The sequence below is a fragment of the Lotus japonicus genome, chromosome 4 (assembly GCF_012489685.1).
Source record: "Lotus japonicus ecotype B-129 chromosome 4, LjGifu_v1.2".
In the NCBI taxonomy this organism is placed as follows: domain Eukaryota; kingdom Viridiplantae; phylum Streptophyta; class Magnoliopsida; order Fabales; family Fabaceae; genus Lotus; species Lotus japonicus.
Window position 1 is genome coordinate 10,020,589 of NC_080044.1, and position 20,179 is coordinate 10,040,767.

The 20,179-nt window shown below is 38.8% G+C and overlaps 2 protein-coding genes and 1 long non-coding RNA gene across 3 annotated transcripts; 1 reads left to right on the plus strand and 2 right to left on the minus strand.

Annotated features, from left to right (window-relative positions):
• The first annotated feature begins 1,682 nt into the window (after positions 1 to 1,682).
• On the plus strand, positions 1,683 to 2,307 carry LOC130712261 (protein CHUP1, chloroplastic-like). Its single transcript, XM_057562094.1, has 3 exons — positions 1,683 to 1,815; positions 1,924 to 2,105; positions 2,199 to 2,307. Exons 1-3 carry the CDS (start codon positions 1,723 to 1,725, stop codon positions 2,305 to 2,307), a joined length of 384 nt encoding a protein of 127 aa, XP_057418077.1. The 5' UTR covers positions 1,683 to 1,722.
• A 9,861-nt stretch (positions 2,308 to 12,168) lies between these two features.
• Positions 12,169 to 14,177, minus strand: LOC130713630 (uncharacterized protein At4g06744). The gene has a single exon (XM_057563411.1). The coding sequence runs from the start codon at positions 13,924 to 13,926 to the stop codon at positions 12,535 to 12,537; it is 1,392 nt and encodes a 463-aa protein (XP_057419394.1). The 5' UTR covers positions 13,927 to 14,177; the 3' UTR covers positions 12,169 to 12,534.
• A 364-nt stretch (positions 14,178 to 14,541) lies between these two features.
• LOC130714357 (uncharacterized) lies at positions 14,542 to 16,218 on the minus strand. The gene is made up of 2 exons (XR_009011261.1): positions 15,436 to 16,218; positions 14,542 to 15,268 (listed from the first exon to the last, which is right to left on the minus strand). It is a non-coding gene; the product is annotated as an uncharacterized LOC130714357 (long non-coding RNA).
• Between the last annotated feature and the right edge of the window lie 3,961 nt (positions 16,219 to 20,179).

The following is a 20,179-nucleotide window of genomic DNA, read 5'->3' on the forward strand; positions in this document are numbered from 1 at the left end:
GATGGTGGTGTTGTTGGTCCACGAGGTTTTGGATCCTCAAATCTGGTGGTGGTTCAAATCTTCAAACCCATATACAAATTCTCATATCAAAAGTTTCAACCTGGGTTTTGTTTTATGGGCACAGTAAAGATCGTTTCCCAGATCCTCGCCGGAAAACGAACACAAACTCGGATCCTTCGCCGAAAAACCCCACACGAACCCAAATCTTCTGTCGAAAAAATGCATCGCCGGAGAAACACAGACCTAGATCCCCAGCCACCGGAAAAACACGCATGAACCCAAATCCATGTCGGCTCCACCAGGAAGACTCTCTGCTTCTCCTCGTCGGATCCAACATCCACACGGTGCTCACTGGCGAAGGACCCTATAGAGCAGCAGTTTCCCTGAACGAGCCTTACCTTGTTCTAAATGTCCACACCTTGTTAGAAGGGATTGAGATACAAGATGAAATAAAGATGGATGTTCTCGCATAAAACATTGGTCCATGACCAAAGATGCACCTGCACTCAGTTACGAGTACGACCATTCCGATCTGATTTCGTTCTAGCTTGTTGGCTCACCCCCTTTCAACGGTGGCTCTTGATGAACAACGGTGCTTGCGGCAACAGAACTCAGCCACTTTGTTGGAACCAAGAGCAAGGGCTTTTTAATCATAGAGTTATTAAATGTTAAATATATTAAAAATCTATATAACCAAAAAACCCGGTTTCCAATCACCCTCAGTGACAGGTGTTGTGATTCTATTGGGCCTTACATGTCTGGCAGCGGTGCAAGACCTATTGGGTATTGCACCTTATACTCTACCAACTTTTGAGCATACTTTTTGATAGTTTAAAGTTTGAAAACCCAACATAATTCTTTTTTCTCCATCTATTTAATCCCTCCAACCACCCACATTCGAAGCTTTTTGTTCATCATATATTCTTGAAGGTTTCTCTGCTCTCTCTGCTACGATGATTTTCCCAGCTTCAACAATGGCATTTTCGTTTCGCAATCGCCTCATTCTTACTCATCTCCTTCAATCTGGTTCGTGATTTGTGTTCTCTGATTTGCTATATGGTTCTGGTTTTCAACGCTGCCTCCAGATTCGCTTCTAATCGCAATTCAGGTTCTCACTGGTTTCTGATTTTCGATTTCTGGTTCTGGTTTTGTGCATCGAGATTTTGCCTCTTCTCCACTTTGTGATTTCGGATTTCTCAACGAAGGTCACGAGGGAGCCGGAGGTTGTGGAGTTTTACCACTCACTGATGAGGAGAGAATCACAGTCCTGACGGGAGCTGAGTTCCGGCGTGCCGGAGGTGCCGGCGGCGGCGGAAAATCCACGTGACGTGATCGGAGAGATTGAGAACCGCTCAACTCACCTGCTAGCAGTATCCGTTTCTATCCTTTTAGCTGAAATTTCGGTTTTGCCACTGAGCATTTATGTGTGTCAGTGTCAAGTTCTTACTTTAGTTTGATATGGATTTCTGATTAGTGATTACTTAACTAACACATACTAATTGTTCCAATAAATTAACTTTTCATAGATACTACACATTGATAATTTGGAGCCCATAACCATAATTATGGTCCCAAATTGTGAAGTCACTTTGTGGAATTTCAATAAATTTTTGAAATGGTAAATGGGAAAAAGAAGTATCAATGAATTCTGAAGAGAGTAATTCTGTTGAACTTTTGTTTTCAGATCAAAACTGATGTGGAAACACAAGGAGATTTCATTAGATGCTTAATCAAAGAAGTGGAGGGTCTGCATTTACTGACATTGAAGATGTGGTACTCTTTGTTAAATGGCTTAATGATGATCTCTCCTACTTGGTACTTGATTTCATGTTACTTTATCACTTATCCTTCTAATCTGCATTGAGATTTAAGATTAAAGAGAAATATTTTAATGGTTTTTTGTTGTTCTTTATTTTCTGTCAGGTGGATGAAAGAGCAGTGCTGAAACACTTTGATTGGCCGGAGCAGAAAGTCGACGCTCTACACGAGGCTGCGTTCGGGTATTTTTATTTGAAGAAGTTGGAATCCGAGGCTTCATCCTTCCGCTATGATCCTAGGCAGCCATGTGGTCCAGCACTCAAGAAGATGCAGGCTCTGTTGGAAAAGTATGTGAATTTGTGAACTCTTTCCATCTTAAAATGTGAATTGAATGCAGAGTCTTGTAACTGACTTTGTCTCAAAAAAATGGGTTATAACAGATTAGAGCATGGGGTTAATAATATCTCAAGAATGAGGGAGGCAGCAACCAATAGATACAAAGTCTTCCAAATACCAGTACATTGGATGCTTTGTAAGATTAAGATTTGATCAATGGTTACATCTCTATATTTTGATGATAACAATTAAGGTTTTTGAGGATGAACAATTATGGTTCTCTAACGTTTGTCGTTTATAGTTGTGACAAACAGGTTCTGATTCTGACCCAAGCCAATTCAATCAGAAGAAGAAGACCCAAGGGTAACCAAAAGAGAGTTCTAAAGCTCACCATGTTCGTTCAGAACAGTGGCAAATCCTTCAGAAGTTCTGAAGATAGAAGCTCTCAAGAGGTACTGAAGAACCGGAGTCACAAGTTCTGAAGACCAGATGTTCCAGAAGGAACGGTCCTGAAGTAGAAGACTCAAGTTCTGAAGACCTGCAAGAAGTTGGCTCTGAAGACCCAAGCTATTCTAGCTCTGGCGTTCAAAAGTTCTGAAGAACTTGTCCAGAAGCAGAAGTTGCAAGGTCAGAGGATCCAAGCTTCCGTCTGACTCTGATCAGAATCTTCACCAACGTGCATCTGAAGCACTCCAGATCATAAGTCAGCTGGTGAAAGGACAGGTCGCTGTCATAGTACACATCGTACTGTCATAGCCTGTCCGCCACCTACCTCGTTCAGCCTAGCAGTCTGATATTACAAGATTGCCACTCCAACGGACAAAACCCTAGAAACGACTACACCAATTGCCTTGGAGTATATAAGGGCTGAAGATAGAAGAAAGAAGACAAGAAACTTTGCTGATATTTTGAATCCATTCTAACCGATCTCTTAGCAATATTTCTTCATTGTTCTTGAACATCGGAGTTTACCATTAGCTGTTCAGAAGCATTTCTTGTAAATCCAAAACCTTTTACAAACACTTTGTAAAGTTCCTTAAGAGACCAAGGTTGGTCGGATCTTAAGAGGACTGAATCAAGTTTGGTTCAGTGTTTAGCTAGTCTTGAGAGGATCGGTAGATCAGCTTCTTGAGAGTATACTAGTGAGAAAATCAGTGTATTGTTAGTCACTTTGCAGGTTGCAAGTGCAGTTGTAACATTCATTGATTTTAGTGGATTGCCTTCATCAGAAGAAGGAAGAAATCACCTTCACGGGTGGATTGGATTAGCTTGAGCTTTTATCTCAAGTGAACCAAGATAAAATACTTGTGTTCTCTACTTCATATTCTTTAGCACCTAGTTCTTATCTTTAAGTTTGTCAAAACTTAAACAGGGGAAAACTTTTGTTCAAAAACTCTATTCAAACCCCCCTTTCTAGTGTTTTTCGCACCTTCAATTGTCATCAGAGCTCCGGTTCTGATTTATACACTTAACAGTGATCAGTGATCCAGAACCTAGTGTGAAAAACAACGATGGCCCAAGCCAATACTTCCGCTGACAACAACAACAACAACAACCAACTCAGAGCACCAGTCTTTGATGGTGAAAAGTTTGAGTACTAGAAAGATAGAATCGAAAGTTATTTCCTTGGCACTGACCCAGATCTCTGGGATATGGTCATGGAAGGCTATACTGATCCAGTAGATGCTTCATGCCCGCACTAAAATGACTGACGCTCAGAAGAAGCGTTTCAAGGATCATCACAAGGCGAAGTCCATGCTGTTCAGTTCAATATCATATATTGAATATGAGAAGATCTCTGACAAAGAAACAGCAAAATCCATCTATGACTCCTTGGTCATGACGCACGAAGGAAATGAAGAAGTTAATGAGACTAAGGCTCTTGCTCTCATAAAACAATATGAGCAGTTTAAGATGGAATATGGTGAAACAATTGAGGAGATGTACTCAAGGTTTCAAACTCTGATTGCTGGAATCAGAGTGCTAAACAAGAGCTACTCTACTGGTGATCATGTCAAAAAGATCATCAAAAGTTTGCCTAAGGAGTGGATGGCTTTTGTCACTGCATTGAAGCTCTCCAGGAATCTGAACTCCTTGAAGCTAGAAGAGCTTGTAAGTCATCTCAGAAGCCATGAGATTGAACTCAAAGAGCACAAGCCTCAAAGGAAAGACAAATCTATTGCTCTTAAGTCAAAATCTGACAAGGCGAAAGCGTATCAGGCAGAAGAGGAAGATTCATCTAAAGAATTATCAGATGCTTCTGGTGATGAAGAGCTATCCCTTCTCACAAAGAGATTGAGCAAGCTCTGGAAGAACAGACAAAGCAAGGGCAAAGGACCGAGGAAAAGTAAAGGAAGATTTGAATCTTCATCTGGTCAGAAGAAGTCCTCTGGGAAGGAAGTCACTTGCTTCGAGTGCAAGGAATCTGGGCACTACAAGAGTGACTGTCCCAAGCTAAAGAAGGACAAGAGACCAAGAAACGTCTTCAAGAAGAAAGCTCTTGTGACCTTTGATGCAACTGACTCTGATGAAGCTGAGTCAGAAGAAGATGAAGCTGTGGAAGCTCTGATGGCTACCACTAGCAGAGATTCTGAAGCACATGATGATATGATAGCTTCAGAAGATGACTCAGACTCTGAGAATGACGATGAGGTATTCTCTAATTTTTCTCCATCTGAGCTAAGAACTGCATTATCTGAAATAATGGAGAAACATGATGTGCTTTTAAATAAACATAAAGAGCTTAAAAGAAAATATGTTGTTAAAACTAGTACATCAGAAGTTCATGAGAAGTCAGTCTCTGGACTCATTGAAGAGAACTATTCTCTTAAAAATGACAACTCTGTTCTTCGTGCTAAAAATACCATGCTAGAAGATCAACTTGCATCATCTGATGTTAAGCATGAAACTCTATATGAGAAAGTGTTTCAAAGGTTCCTAGCCAAAGGCATAGACAGAAGTCTTATGGCTTCAATGATCTTTGACATAAGCAGAAATGGGAACAGTGGTCTTGGCTACTCCCAACCTATGAGAGGTTAGCCATCTGAGCTCAAACGTGAACCTTTGCATAAGCATTTTGTTCCCGCCGGTGCTGTCATTCCAGAAAAGGTTACACCCAAGGTGGTAAAACCAAAGGGAAAATTTAAACTTGACATGTCTAAATATTATAATCAAGTTCCCTTGTATTATCCTCCTGTTGCACCCAAAGTTCCGAGAACTTCTGGGAAAACTAACAAGAAAGGACCCAAGTTATGGGTACCTAAGACAAAAATTATTCCTGTTGCAGATATCTTATGCAGCTCAGTTAAAACACCTGTCATGGTACCTGGACAGTGGATGCTCGCGACACATGACGGGCATAAGGTCTATATTCCAAAAACTGACGCCACTTAAGTCAGGAGGAGACGTTGGCTTTGGAGGAAACCAGAAGGGAAAGATCTTTGGAAAAGGTTCCATAGGAGATGGAAAAACTCCAGTTGTTAATGATGTACTTCTGGTGGAAGGATTATTGCATAACTTGCTCTCCATAAGCCAAATAGCTGACAAAGGTTATGATGTGATCTTCAATCAAACCTGCTGTAAAGTTGTCAGTCAAACAGATGGATTTGTTCTGTTTTCTAGGAAGAGAAGAAATGACATCTACAAAATCAAATCTTCTAAACTGCTATCTCAGAATGTCAAGTGTCTCATGTCCGTTAATGATGAGCAATGGGTTTGACACAGACGCCTAGGGCATGCAAGCCTCAGGAAGATCTCCCAACTAAGCAAGCTAAACCTTGTCAGAGGATTGCCTCGTCTGAAGTTCTCATCAGAGGCTCTGTGTGAAGCTTGTCAGAAGGGAAAATTCACCAAGAAGCCTTTCAAAGCAAATAGTGTGGTATCTACAACAAGACCCCTTGAGCTACTTCACATTGATCTCTTTGGACCAGTGAAAACTGAATCCATTGGAGGAAAGAAGTATGGGTTCGTCATTGTGGATGACTACAACAGGTGGACATGGGTAAAATTCTTAAGGCACAAGGATGAAACACACATTATGTTCACAAACTTCATTACCTAAGTTCAGAAGGAGTTCCAAACTTCGGTGAATACTGTCAGAAGTGATCGTGGTGGAGAATTTGAGAACAAAGCTTTTAAAGAATTGTTCAATTCTCAAGGGATCTCTCACAACTTCTCCTGTCCTCGCACTCCTCAACAAAATGGAGTTTTTGAAAGAAAGAACAGAACTCTTTAGGAGATGGCTCGCACCATGATGCAAGAATCAAGTATGGCCAAGCACTTCTGGGCAGAAGCAGTCAACACTGCATGCTATATCCAGAATAGAATCTCCATCAGACCAATTCTGGAGAAGACTCCTTATGAGTTGTGCAAAGGAAGACAACCTGATATCTCTTACTTCCATCCCTTTGGGAGTACTTGCTACATGCTCAACACAAAGGAGCAATTGGGTAAATTCGATTCTAAAGCTTTAAAATGTTATTTTCTTGGTTATTCTGAAAGATCTAAAGGTTTTAGAATTTATAATGTTGACCATCAAACTGTTGAGGAATCTATCCAAATTAGATTTGATGACAAGCTTAGCTCAGAAAAGTCAAAGTTGTTTGAAAGATTTGCAGATCTCAGCCTTGATCCATCGGAAGCAAATCAACCAAAGGACAGCCCAGAGGATGTTGCTCCAGAGGCAGAAGCACCAGAAGATGCTCCAACAACTTCTGATCAACTTCAGAAGAAGAAGAGAATAGCTGCCTCTCATCCAGAAGAACTGATTATTGGCAACAAAGATGCTCCTGTCAGAACTAGGTCCATGCTCAAACCTTCAGAAGAGACTCTTTTGAGTCTGAAGGGACTTGTATCTCTCATTGAACCCAAATCAGTTGATGAAGCTCTTGAAGATAAAGGTTGGATTCTGGCAATGCAAGAAGAGCTAGATCAGTTCACCAAGAATGATGTCTGGTCCTTAATGCCTAAACCCAAAGGTTTCGATGTCATAGGAACCAAGTGGGTATTCAGAAACAAGCTGAATGAAAAAGGAGAAGTCACGAGAAACAAGGCAAGACTGGTAGCTCAAGGCTACAGTCAACAAGAGGGGATCGATTACACTGAGACCTTTGCCCCTATGGCAAGGCTTGAAGCTATAAGGCTACTGATCTCATTCGCAGTGAATCACAACATAATTCTTCATCAGATGGATGTCAAGAGTGCCTTCCTCAATGGCTACATTTTAGAGGAAGTGTATGTCAAGCAACCTCCTAGCTTTGAAGATGACAAGCATCCAGAGCATGTCTACAAGCTAAAGAAGTCGCTCTATGGACTGAAACAAGCTCCCAGAGCTTGGTATGAAAGGCTCAGCTCCTTTCTTCTGAAGAATGGTTTTGTAAGGGGTAAAGATGATGCAGGCTGAGTTTGAGATGAGTATGATGGGAGTACTCAAGTACTTCCTGGGAATTCAAGTTGATCAACGACCAGGAGTCACTTATATCCATCAGAAGAAGTACACCTTGGAACTTCTGAAGAAGTTCAACATGAGTGACTGCAACATCTCTAAGACTTCAATGCATTCAACATGTATTCTTGAGAAAGAGGAAGTTTCCTCTAAGGTTTGTCAGAAGCTCTATCGTGGAATGATAGGCTCTCTTCTTTATTTAACAGCTTCCAGACCTGATATATTGTTTAGTGTGCATCTCTGTGCTAGATTTCAATCAGATCCTAGAGAGACTTACTTAACAGCTGTTAAGAGGATCCTCAAATATCTAAAGGGAACCACTAACCTTGGCTTGATGTATAGAAAAACATCAGAGTATACACTTTCAGGTTTTTCTGATGCTGATTTTGCTGGAGACAGAGTGGAAAGGAAAAGCACCTCCGGAAGTTGTCGTTTCCATGGAGCAAATCTTGTCACTTGGTCAAGCAAGAGACATAACACAATTGCTTTATCAACTGCAGAGGCAGAATATGTCTCAGCTGCCACTTGCTATACACAAACCATATGGATGAAGAATCATCTGGAGGACTATGGTTTGTTTCTGAAGAAGATTCCTATCTTCTGTGACAACACAGCTGCCATCTCCCTCAGTAAAAATCCCATTCTACACTCAAGAGCAAAGCACATAGAGGTAAAGTATCATTATATTCGAGATCATGTTCAGAAGGGCACTCTATCATTAGAGTATGTTGATACTGACCATCAATGGGCAGATATCTTCACTAAGCCCTTAGCAGAAGATCGGATTTTATTTATTATTGAAAATCTGAACATGGACTTTTGTCCAGAGTAAGGTATTTTCAGAACCTCTGACCATGGTGCTTCTGAAGCCATCAGATGTTACCTATTCAGAAGGAACTCGATCAGAAGCACTTAATCCACCAGTTAAACTTCTGTGGTAGACAACAATACACGTGTCACTTCTTTTGTGACATAGTTCCTTGTTTCGCGTGGTGTATCTGCTATAATGATGATACCTACTCTCTTCCACTGTGCTATTTTCTGACTAATTATTTTACAAACCGTTGATCTTGCTTTTTGCATTAAGCTTCTTAAAATCTCAACGGTTACAATTAAACCCACTATACGCACGATCTCACACACGATCTAATCCACACACTTACTAAAACGGTTTTCATAACTCTTGTGTGCATTGCATTTCATTCACTCTTCTCCCTCCAATATTTCCCTTCTCTCTGAACCCTAAACCTCGCATTCTTGAGAATCATGGGCAAATCAAGGAAATCGAAGGAAAATGTTACTGCTTCTTCCAAACTGACTGTCGAAGAGCAAGAGAAGCAAAGATTTGAAGAAGCTCAACAAATTCTGAACACGGCCAATGCGGTCACCTGCGTCAAGAAGATCGAAGAACTGGTTGTGTGTAATGAGGCAAGAGTGGACTTCGACAACCTGGCTAAACATAGGTTTGACATCAGGGATCAAGTCGACTTGCAAGGTTGGACTGGCCATTTCAATAGGCTCTATGGTCCTATCTATTACAAGTTAGTTGTGGAATTCTGGAAGAATGTTGTCTGCAACGACTACTATGTCGTTTCTCATGTATTGGATAAGAAGATTGTTATCTCTGAGGAATCCATTGCAAAGTTACTGGGAATGGCGTTCCAACAGGGCAAGAGAATCAAGAATGTGGACGCTAATGTTCCTGGCATGAGGAAATTAGTAAATAAGGTCATTTATGACAACTGGTCGGAGAAGACAAAGTATGCCATAAAGGAATTGAAGCCACAAATGAAGATCTGGCAGAAGATTTTCATGTACTGCATTCACCCCAGAACTGGAGGAACTGATTACCTCAATGCAACTCAGAAGGTAGTCATGTACTATATATCTAGGGGTGAGCCTGTGTGTCTTCCATTTCTGCTCTTCAACTATCTAAAAGAATGCGTTGAGAAGTCAAGGACTACTGCAATTGAGACCAAGAGGTCTATCTCCTACATTCCTTATGGCAGGCTGCTCTCAGATATTTTCACTCAGAACAAACTGGTTAAGACTCTGTCTGACCTAGGACTTCATGAGGATCTGGCTATGTCCATTGGAGATGCTCTCAATGGGACTAAGTTGAAGAGAATGCAGATCATTGACAAAGTTCAAGTTGAACCTGAAGAAGAATCATCTAAAGAAGTTCGTCGGAAGAACCACCCTGTTGATGACTATCCTCTCTGGTCTAAGAAGGATAATCCAGCCAACATTCTGGAATATGTGAGAATGCTCAGAAGTAAGGGAGATCCAATCACTCTCGAGGAATTTATCAAAAGTCTTCCTGATAGTCTTCCTGAGGTACCAACAAGGAAGTCCAAGAGAACAACTAGCAGCAAGCCTTCAGATCCCAAGGGCAAAGGGAATTTGATAGAGAAAACCAAGAAGATGAAAGCTGCATCAAAATCTGTGGTCATCAGGGAACCAATTCCAGAACCCTCTCCTAAAAGAACTCTAGTGGAGTCACCTCAGAAATCTCAGCTGATAGCTCTAAGAGCTCTATGGCTTCCTCCATTGGAACTCAAGAAGAAGAAGATGACACCAACAGAGAAGGAGCTGTTCACTCTAACTCTGAAGAAGATTCACCTAGAAGGAATGTCAAGAGGAAAGCTGTCATGGAAGAATCTTCTGGTGAGAAAACTGAAGATGATGATATTCCTCTGATCAAGAGGCAAAGAGTTCAGGTAATTCAAGTTGAGGAGGAAGTTGAGCAGGATGATAGTGAGATTATTGGGCATGTGCTCCAAGTTATAAGGGAATCTTCTGAAGCTGAAGAATCCACCGATTCTGATGAAGCGCCCATAGCCAAGCGGAAGAAACTGCCTCTGAAGGGTCCACTTCAGAAGAAGGAGCCAGAACCAAAGCAAGCATCTGAGAATGCTTCAGAGGTACAAAGAGAAAGGAGATCAAAGATAGCCTCTGATCCTGCAAGGACTGCCAGACTCACCAGATCTACCATCCTCAGAGATTCAAGTAAGGAACTTACTGGAAGCATTAATTTAGATTCTGCTTTAGTAGTTATTCCTGAACAACAAAGAATTAGAGGTCTCTATGACTTATGACGTGCAAAATCATGTTGGAAACAATCTTATGATTAATATTAATTGTATTTCTAAATATTTTTTATTTGGATTTTTAAATTTTATTCTCAACTAAATTTTGTAAATAGAAAAAAGTCATTGTCAAATCTCTTGTATTGATTTTACAATTCATTTATGTTTAATAACTAATTTTGAAATAAAGAATATCAAAGAAAAAAGTGAAGGGATATGGTTAGATGTTAAAACCCTTTGTTTTGGTTGCAAATAAAATTCATTTAATATTGTAATATTGTATAATATGATACAATATTGTTTTGATTTTAAAAAATAGAAAAAAACCGTGCATCACACGGGTTACAACCTAGTTCCTTACAAGGCCTTTTAGTTTTTTCTTTGACTTGGTATTTTGTTGTATTAGGCTAAACAAACGGAATAGTCACAAAAAAAAGAACGGAATGAAATACTAGACATTAATAAAACAAGCTAATGAAGTTGGAATGAGAAAGCAACATGTCTTGAACTCCATCAGAAATCACACTCGATGAAAGGGTAATTTTTCATCCAAACCTCTCTTTTGAGGTGGAGAAGTGGAATCAGTGGCGGATCTAGGATTGTCGTGGAGCCTGGGCAAGGTTAAGTCTGAGTTTAACTGCTCACAGCTGACGTCTGATCTAAGATTTTAAATTGTGATCGCAGTTGCAGGTGTTGCGGTTGCACGCATTGCAGTGTTGCAGCGTCAATAACATGTTACAATGACAAATATGTCTCATTCTCAATTAAACATTTTGTTTCGAACGGGTGCGGTTTTGTTAAATAAAGTTCATCGAGCTCACATCGACCAAGAGTTTAAATGTTAAAATTGTTTTAGACTGTGTTTGGTTTAGGGTTTCAGAGGAGGGGAGAGATTTTAATCTAGGAGAAGGAAAGGGAGGGGAGGAATTTTAAGTATTGTTGTGTTTGGTTAAGTGAGGAGAGGGGAGGGGAGGTAGGGAAAATAACTTTTTTTTTGTTAGAGAGGAGGATCATTAAAACATATTTACCTTTAACTGTTATTAATGTGTTAAATCAACTTTATATTTCCTTTTAATCAACGACCATAAATGATTTTCCATCAATATGTTGGCAAACTCACCCTATTAGACTAGTGAAGACAACAATCATAAAACTTAGCAAATGAGGTGTGTATGAGATGTGATATATGATAAGATGAGAGAAATAGAAATAAAAAGAGGTGAAAATGGAGTGTTTAAAAAATGAGGTGTGTATATATCATTACTCCTCGATTAAATAAAGATATGTCCCAAAAAAACAGACATCAACAAAAGATGTGGGGGAGCGCAAGCAAGAAAGATCGAAAGGTAGTGGTCCTGTGAACCAACAAAAGATGTGGGGGAGCGCAAGCAAGAAAGATTGAAAGGTAGTGGTCCTGTGAACCATGAGGGCTAGGCGAAAAGTCAAAAGACAGCTTTGCTGATTTTTCTTATCATCATTTTAGAAAGAGAATTGCTCCATCATGCTTATATTTAAAAGTGCAAGACTCATCATCAATCAATATTTCCCGATAAGACACCAACAGAAGTATTATTATAAGCAAATTTAGTACAGAATTACATTTGAGCAGAATCAAATTTGCCATAAATAAATTCCAATGATTCCAAGTTGGATAACATGTCCTTATTCATGATGAATATACACAACTTACAATTATCAACTAGCTTGCAAGGCTGTAACCTAACAAGTTTTGAATCTCCCCATTATCATCAGCACCACAAGCGCAATTGCGACTGCATCACTCTGCATTTGTCAACAATTTCGCGATGTACTGACTGAACTTTAATTTATACAAATATCTATGAACGAACACACATTACTCACTGATCATTAATCCAACAATCCCCTAGGAATCAAATCATGACATGATCACAGTCTCAAGCGATGTGGTTTGAGAGACTTGTAAGTTACAGGCTCAGATGGTGCACTAGATGCTTTAGAAACAGAGGATTCACCCTCTTTCTGCCAATACCCTTTACAAGGAACATAGCTTAAACTCTGTTGATTCTGGCATGGCTTCACCTTACACTTAAAATCATAGCATTCTTTCGGCGACTTCTGATTCGAAAGCCCGGGAATGCAATTCTTAGAAACATCAAGAACCTTAGACTTAATCAGCTTCCAACATTCAGGTCCAACTTCAGTGAAATAGTTATCAGAAAGTGAAAAATTCCCATTGTTACGTATCCCCGGAAGAACACAAACACTCTCCGGAACCTTACCATAGAACTTGTTCTGAGCCAGATTCAGAAACCGAATCTTCTCCAAACAAGCAAATGACTGAGGAATAGGACCAGTCAAGTGATTGTTACTCACGTCGAACACGGTGGCTCTCTTCAGGTAACCAATTTCGTACGGTAAGCAACCGTCAAATTGGTTACCGAGGAAGAGAACCTCCGTGAGCGTCTTCGAGGCGTTCCCGATGCTTTTCGGGATCGGACCGGTGAGCAGGTTGTTGGCGAAGGTGAGATACCTTGCCGGCGTTGACCCGAAATTCTCCGGGAGGTAACCGGAGAATTGGTTGTTGTTGATGAAAATGACATCCAAGTTGAGGTTAAACAGTTGCGGCGGAACCGCGCCGTGGTAGCGGTTGAACCTGATATCCAAGAAGATCAACTGCTTGGAGCTGAACTTGAGAACATCCATCGGAAACTCGCCGGAGAATTTGTTGTTGCTGATGTCGAGCTCGTAGAAGTAGGTGAACTTGAGGATTTCGCTCGGGACAGCGCCGGAGAAGTTGTTGGAGTTCACGTGGAAGAATGTGAGTTCCGGGATGCTGTCGAGGATGCCGTAGAGGGAGAGAGCGTTGCCGTTTTTGCCGGAGACGCCGGCGGTGTTGAGGTCGATTCCGGCGACGGCTCTCTCGTTGGAGTTTGGATATATGCCGCATCGGATGCCGTTGAATTGGCAGGTGTCGGTTTGGCTGTTCCAGGTTTTGGTGTAGCAGTTGGGGTCGTCGATGTTGGCGGCGAATTTGAGGAGGACGCGGCGAGCTTTGTCTAAACGGCTGAGTGGTTTGGGTGGGGGAGGTGGGCAGCTGGCGGGGGAGGGGGCAGGAGACGGGCCACCGCTGCCTCCGCCGCCACTACCGATGATGATTTCGAGTGCTTTTCGTTCAGTTTCGGGTTCTGATTGTTCCAGACCTAGGGCTTCTCTTTCTGAAGCTGCTATGTGTTGGGAATTAACTTGGAGGTGAAAATGAAGGAAGAAGAGAGCAAATACTAAGAGTGAGAAGAAGCTCAGGGACTTGGTTTCTATCATTTTTCTGTGTTGAGTCAACTGCAGAGGGTGTTGTGTTGAATTATTGATTTAGGAAAGGTTATTGTGAGATGAGGTCTGTTGGAAATGGATCATTTGTGTGTGTATATATGAAGGTGGGAAAGTGATGCCTCTGGAAGAAAAGTCTGCAGTCTGCACACTTGTGAGGAGCTTTCATTTCAATACTTTTGTCTATGGGTGGTGGTTCGAAGAATCTCAGAAACTTACAAAATGGGAAAAAGCAAATGAAAATAATTAAGCAGCCACTGGCAGATTTTGACACTGGTTTTGGGGCTTTTCTAAATGGGGCCTCTAGTATGCACAAATTTCTTTTTACAAAGTTACATAAGGGCCTTTATACTTGCTAGTAGAGCAGGTCAATTCTTTTCTTTTCTTTTTTAAGAAAAAAGATTGTTCAAATTTGATCCAAATCAATCCTAATAATTACACACACAAATGATAGGTAGTGTTTGCGATAATATTTGGTAAACAAGCATTCTCCAACTCGACTGGAAAAAGTTTAAAATTAAGAGTTCTTTTGGGAAAACGTTTTGCCAAAGTATTGTGTGCAAAGTATATGTTTTTCGACTTAAGCAAAGTTACAAAGGCAGTCAACGATTCAAAAGAAATAAAACTCGAATTGCATTGAACTTAAACAAGTACAGAATACAAAAGGGAAATTTGAAAAGCAAAAGTTACATTAAGCAAAGAACTCGACATGATATCAAACTAAACTTAAATACAAAGCAAAGCGCCAAGGCATGAATCATAAATCTTTGGTTCTGCAACATACTTGTTCATCATCACGTTAGGCTCTTGAAGTCTCTTTGATGCGGACATGTGAGCTTTTTAGTAATTTTTTAGAGTCAAGTTGGAACCCTTTTTCTGAATGATCTTCTCCTATTTATAGTGCTTCATTGCTTCACATGTCCTTGGCAGTTTTCCTCTCACACATTCTTGGCAGTTATTCCCTCTGCTATGTGAGTTAGTGGGCCTGAGAATTGGTGCTACGCTCCATGATCTCCTGCTTGTTCCGGAAGTTTCTTGCATCGTGGGGGATTCTGGAAGCTTCTTGCATCGTGGGGGAAGGCATGCATTTCTAACTGCTCATTTGCATCGTGGGGGAAGGTGTGCACTTAACCGCTCTCAACTGCCCACTCTTTCTGTAACCGCTTTGTGCGTTCAGCTGCCACTCCCTTTTGTGGTCGAAATTCATAGTTATGGCTTATTGCCATTTAACTTAGCGTTTTTCATGGGTGCCTCCTTGGCCAAATCTCGACTAGTGTCGATAAACCTTCCTTTGACGAGGTGGTGTCGAGTAACCTTCTCTTGGCGAAATTTTGAGCTAACAGGTAGAAAAATATATGATGAATGAATGATGTTATAGGAAATAATAAGTGATAAGAAGAAAAACATTAATAAAAATAAGGTGAAAGAGAGAACGAGTAAATATATCAAAGTTTGATATAATTATTAGTGTTGTTGAAACTGAGCTAGATCGGTTGGTCGCACCTGGAACTTGGACCTTGGTCGCTCTGGTACATCTATTGCTAGAAAATACATAGTTACTACCCGTTTGCAACACTGGCAGATTTCTTGGACCACTTCCTAGCCTTGCGTGATGCTCTAGCTATTGCACAGTGGTAGACAAGGGTGTATTTTCTTTGGGAAGCTCGCAATAGAGCAACGTTCCAGTCCTGGAATTTTGTACCAGAGGTCACGATTCATAGGCTCTCTTCGCTGATGTCTAGTCTAGTGCAGGAACTGCCCGCTCAACCCACAGTGGCAACCTCAGTTTCGACATGAAGCAAACCCAGGAGCGGTGTGGTAAAGCTGAACTTTGAAGCCTCTGTCAGTGGATAAAATTGTTGCTTTGGGTTGGTGATTCGCAACTGGAAGGGTGAGGTGTTGGCTTCAGCATCAACTCATCCCTTGCACGTTCTATCCCTGGTGGTAGCCGAGTGCATGACTCTTCCTTGGTCCATGATGGTAGCGTCTCAATTGGGCTTCTGGAAGGTGTGTTTTGAGACCGATTGTTTGCAAGTGTTCCAGCGTTGGAAGAAACCACCATATGGGAACTCTTATCTAGCTTTTTTGCTTCGTGAATTTTTTTTGCTTTCTAGTTCTTTTGATTTTGTAGACTTAACTTTTGTACGCGCAATGGCAATTTTGTAGCCGATTTTCTAGTTAGGAATGCCTCTACCTATTCGGATTTTGTTTGGTTAGAGGTTGTTCCTTTGGTGGCTTTAGAATTTATAAACTCAGATGTACTAGCTTCAATGCCTCCTTAGGTTTAATGACATGCAGGTTTTATTTCAAAAAAGAAATTGGTAACGATTTTTTATTGACGATCTAAAACCCATCAAAAATCTAGTTGTTATTGACGTCCTTTCTAAATATTTTCACATATGTTAAAAGTTTATTTTATGATTTGATGTTAAGAGTTTATTTTATAATTTAACAACTCATCATTGGATGTCTGTGTTAAAATTATTGACGATGTATTACCATTAAATTTAAGAAAGATTTAGAGGTAATTTTTTTATATTTGAATTTAATATGAATGAGAATTTATGATGTCATGTAATTTATATAACTAGCAAATGCTTGGTAGTTTGTCGTTGTCGTAGACTATTTCACACTTATAAAATAAGGTGAATGAAGTGGATTGTACACTCTATCAAAGAAATAAGTAAATGAGTAAAATTGAAAAGAGTATCATTCTATTGTCAAATATGTATTTTCTCACTACTTGAGAGCCAAAACTTTACCAAAATGTTGAGAAATTATAGTACAAGCTACTTTTGGTACCTCATTTTATGACAGTTTTTAACTGTCATAAATTGAAAAGTTGGTTATTTTTTACTGTATTTTTTAGTGTATGGTAGTTAATAATCACAACAAATTGAGATGTCTAGAGTGGTAGGCACCATAGAGTGTCGGTCACCCGCTGAAAATTTTATTGAGAAAACACCTTTTAGCACCCATTTTTTAAATTTCTCAATGATGTCTGATTTTATCTCTTCCTAAATTATTTTCTTTTGACATATTTTTTTCTCATATTTTTTTCTTCCTACAATTTAATTAAGACTGTATTATAAATCTAAAATTATAAATTTGAAGTTATATCTTTCTCGCTTATTCATTAAAAAAAATATGCTTAGTTGAATGATTTTACTTGTTAAGTATTTAGATAATTTTTTTATTTTTTATTAGTGTTTTTTATTTAAAAAGTTAGTCTCGGAGACAATGCTCGGTTGACTGTTGACTAGAACAGACCAAACTTTTTTCTAAAAAGAAAAAAGCTTTCTAGCTAGCACCACCCGTTTCCCGCAATATCACGGCTTTTCGAGTCCCACTTGGCATGTGTTCTTCAGCATTTTGTTGAGTGATTTTGATGGAAAATAAAACAAAACACTTTAAAGTTGCGAACAAGACCCAAGATATTTTAAGGGATACAAGCAACAAGAAAATGTCCTCTAATTAGAGGTTTAATATAATATATCCAATGGGTCAATGGGAGCAAATTGAAGCTTCAGACAGGTGCTAGCTACCTAGGGAACTTTTTGTTAACGATAAGAAAATATTGTTCTGTACTTTTTCTTATTGTAATTTGGTTTAGTTAATTAATACATCATTGATTGTTTGGTATGTTAATATTATATAAATTTATCAAAGATCCCATACGTTTGAAGAAAAACTGCAATTTGACAAGCCTATATAAGTGGACTGGACAAATTTAATTTGTCAGCCTACAATGAAAGAGATAACCCAACAAACAATTTCAGATTCTAAGAGGCATAACGTTAGCTGTGTTCTGCCAAGACAAGTTCACATGCCTATCTTTGTCACGCGCATAATAGAGAATGAATGGGATATGAGAGCTGTCAATATGGGTCAGCTCGGCCCATATGGGTCAGCCCGTATGAGTTGGATTGAAAATGGGTTGGGTTGTGTCAACTCGGGGTCTTAACGAGCCAGGAAAATATGAACCCAACCCGGCTCGCTACGAGCTCGCGGGTTGGCGGGCTAGCTCGCGGGTTGAGTGAAATAAATAAAAAAAATAGAGAAAATGGATTAGAAAATGTTTGAAATGTTATAAAAAATAATAATTTCAAAAAAATACTTACAGAAATTAGTACCAACTCATAATAAAGAGATTTATTAACGCAATTACTTTTATCTCACATTTAAAATATAGAAAAAAAATTTAGTTTACAGGTTTTGAGAACACAATTATTTTACTATCACATTTAAAATGAAATAAATAATAGAATAACAATAAATAAAACACAAAAAAACGACTCAAATTTAAAGAAATGAAAATTTCCATTTTCCATCTAAAAATAATCCATAAAACAAACCTGAAATTAAAGACAAATAAAATAATTTTTTTAATAAAAAATGACTCTAACCCGACGGGTTGGCTCGCTTGACCCGCGGGTTGGCCTGTCTAACCCGCGGGTTAAACGAGCCGGGTTAAACTAACCCAAATTCTTTTCGAGCTGGAATTTAACCAACTCAACCCGGTTCATTTAGCCAACTCGTCGAGCTGGCCCACGGATTGGAACCCATATTGACAGCTCTAGATATGATATAGTGATTTAAAGTCTTCATAAAATTGGCTTAATTAATTTACATAAGTATAATACATTTTTTTTCTGAATAATGTAAAAAAATAATTTAATTAGCAAAAAGGGGTACAAAAAAATTTATTTAGCACTATGGGGTACTTTTAGACACTTGGACGCTGAGGTGGATGGGGTCGCTTGAATTCGCAAGTTTTTTTGCGAATTATAAAGAATTTCTGCATGAACGGACTCCCATGATTGCTGACCGAGTGCTTGAATTCGCAATATTTTTTGCGAATTGTTACCTACATGAAACTGACAACCTTATGGTCAAAGGTGGCAGTATTTGTCGGCTGAATTCACAATAAATTCCGCGAATTCATAATGGTTATTTATTTAAATTTCCAATAGTAATATCCAAACTTACGATTCCTTGGTGGTATTGAAGCTTTTATTTGTTTTGGAGGTCCTGTGTTCTACTCCTACTTGGAGCTTTATTGTTTTTTCTCCATCATTTATTTTTTTTCTTTTTTATTTGTTTTCTCAAACCATGCTAGGGAATGCATTATCAATATTTTTTTAAGTATAAGAGATATTTAAGGGCATTAAATTGGCACACATCACATTCAGTTAAAATGATTTTTTTATTTATTTTAATATTTCATGTCATAATTCATATTCAATTATTATGTACATAATCAATTTCTCAATGTTAATGTATTTTTATACGTCTAGAAAAATGTTAATGTGTTTTTAAATTTTCTTTTTGATTATGTGAATTTTATTTTTTTAAAAATTCTTTAAGTTCCTTTTATTTATCAATTAAAAGTCTAAAATAAAATTATAAATTATAAATATAAGATGTGGGAGCGTAAATTAAAAAAAATTATTCAAATTAATGTACATAAATCATTTATAAAAAAGAACATAAATTATCAAATAAATATTTAGAGATAAGTAGAGAAAGAAAATTATTAGTTTCAAGAAGAGTGAATCACCATTTTGGTCCCTGAGAAAGAAGGCACCGGTCATAATAGTCCCTAGAAATCATTAATGGCTAAAAAAATCTCCGTAAGTCTTGACGCCGGTCATAGTAGTCCCTATTTAAGGTGGGCCGTTAGTCCCTGGGACGGAAAATGCCTATGTGTCACGTTATATGCCACGTGGGTTTCAATTTGGTCCCCGATATTATCAATTTAGTCCCTGACAGGTTTTTTTGGTAAATTTAATTGAAGTTAAAAAAAATAAAAATAGAAAATTCTAATTAAATTTAATTAAAATTATGAATTAAAAAAAATTAACCACAATCTTGTTTTTTCAATATTAATTATAGTAAAAAAAAAACCACATCCTTTTTAATATTTATATCTTCAACTTTTTTTCATCATCTTCATCTTCCCACAACAACAAACCCAGAATATTAATTTTATTCACATTCATCTTCATCATTCTTTCATCATCTTCATCTCCAACAACCACAAAAACCCAGAAAAATAAATTACTCACCCTCTCACTCACTCAGAACTCAAAAAAATTACCTAGCCACCACCGATTCACTCAAAAAACAGAGCATGAGGAATAAGAAACCGGGTAGAGAAACAGAGTATGAGGAAAAAGGAAAGAAAACAAAGGGGATAAACAATGAAAAGGCCACCTCCACCTAATACAACAAAAATCCAGATCTT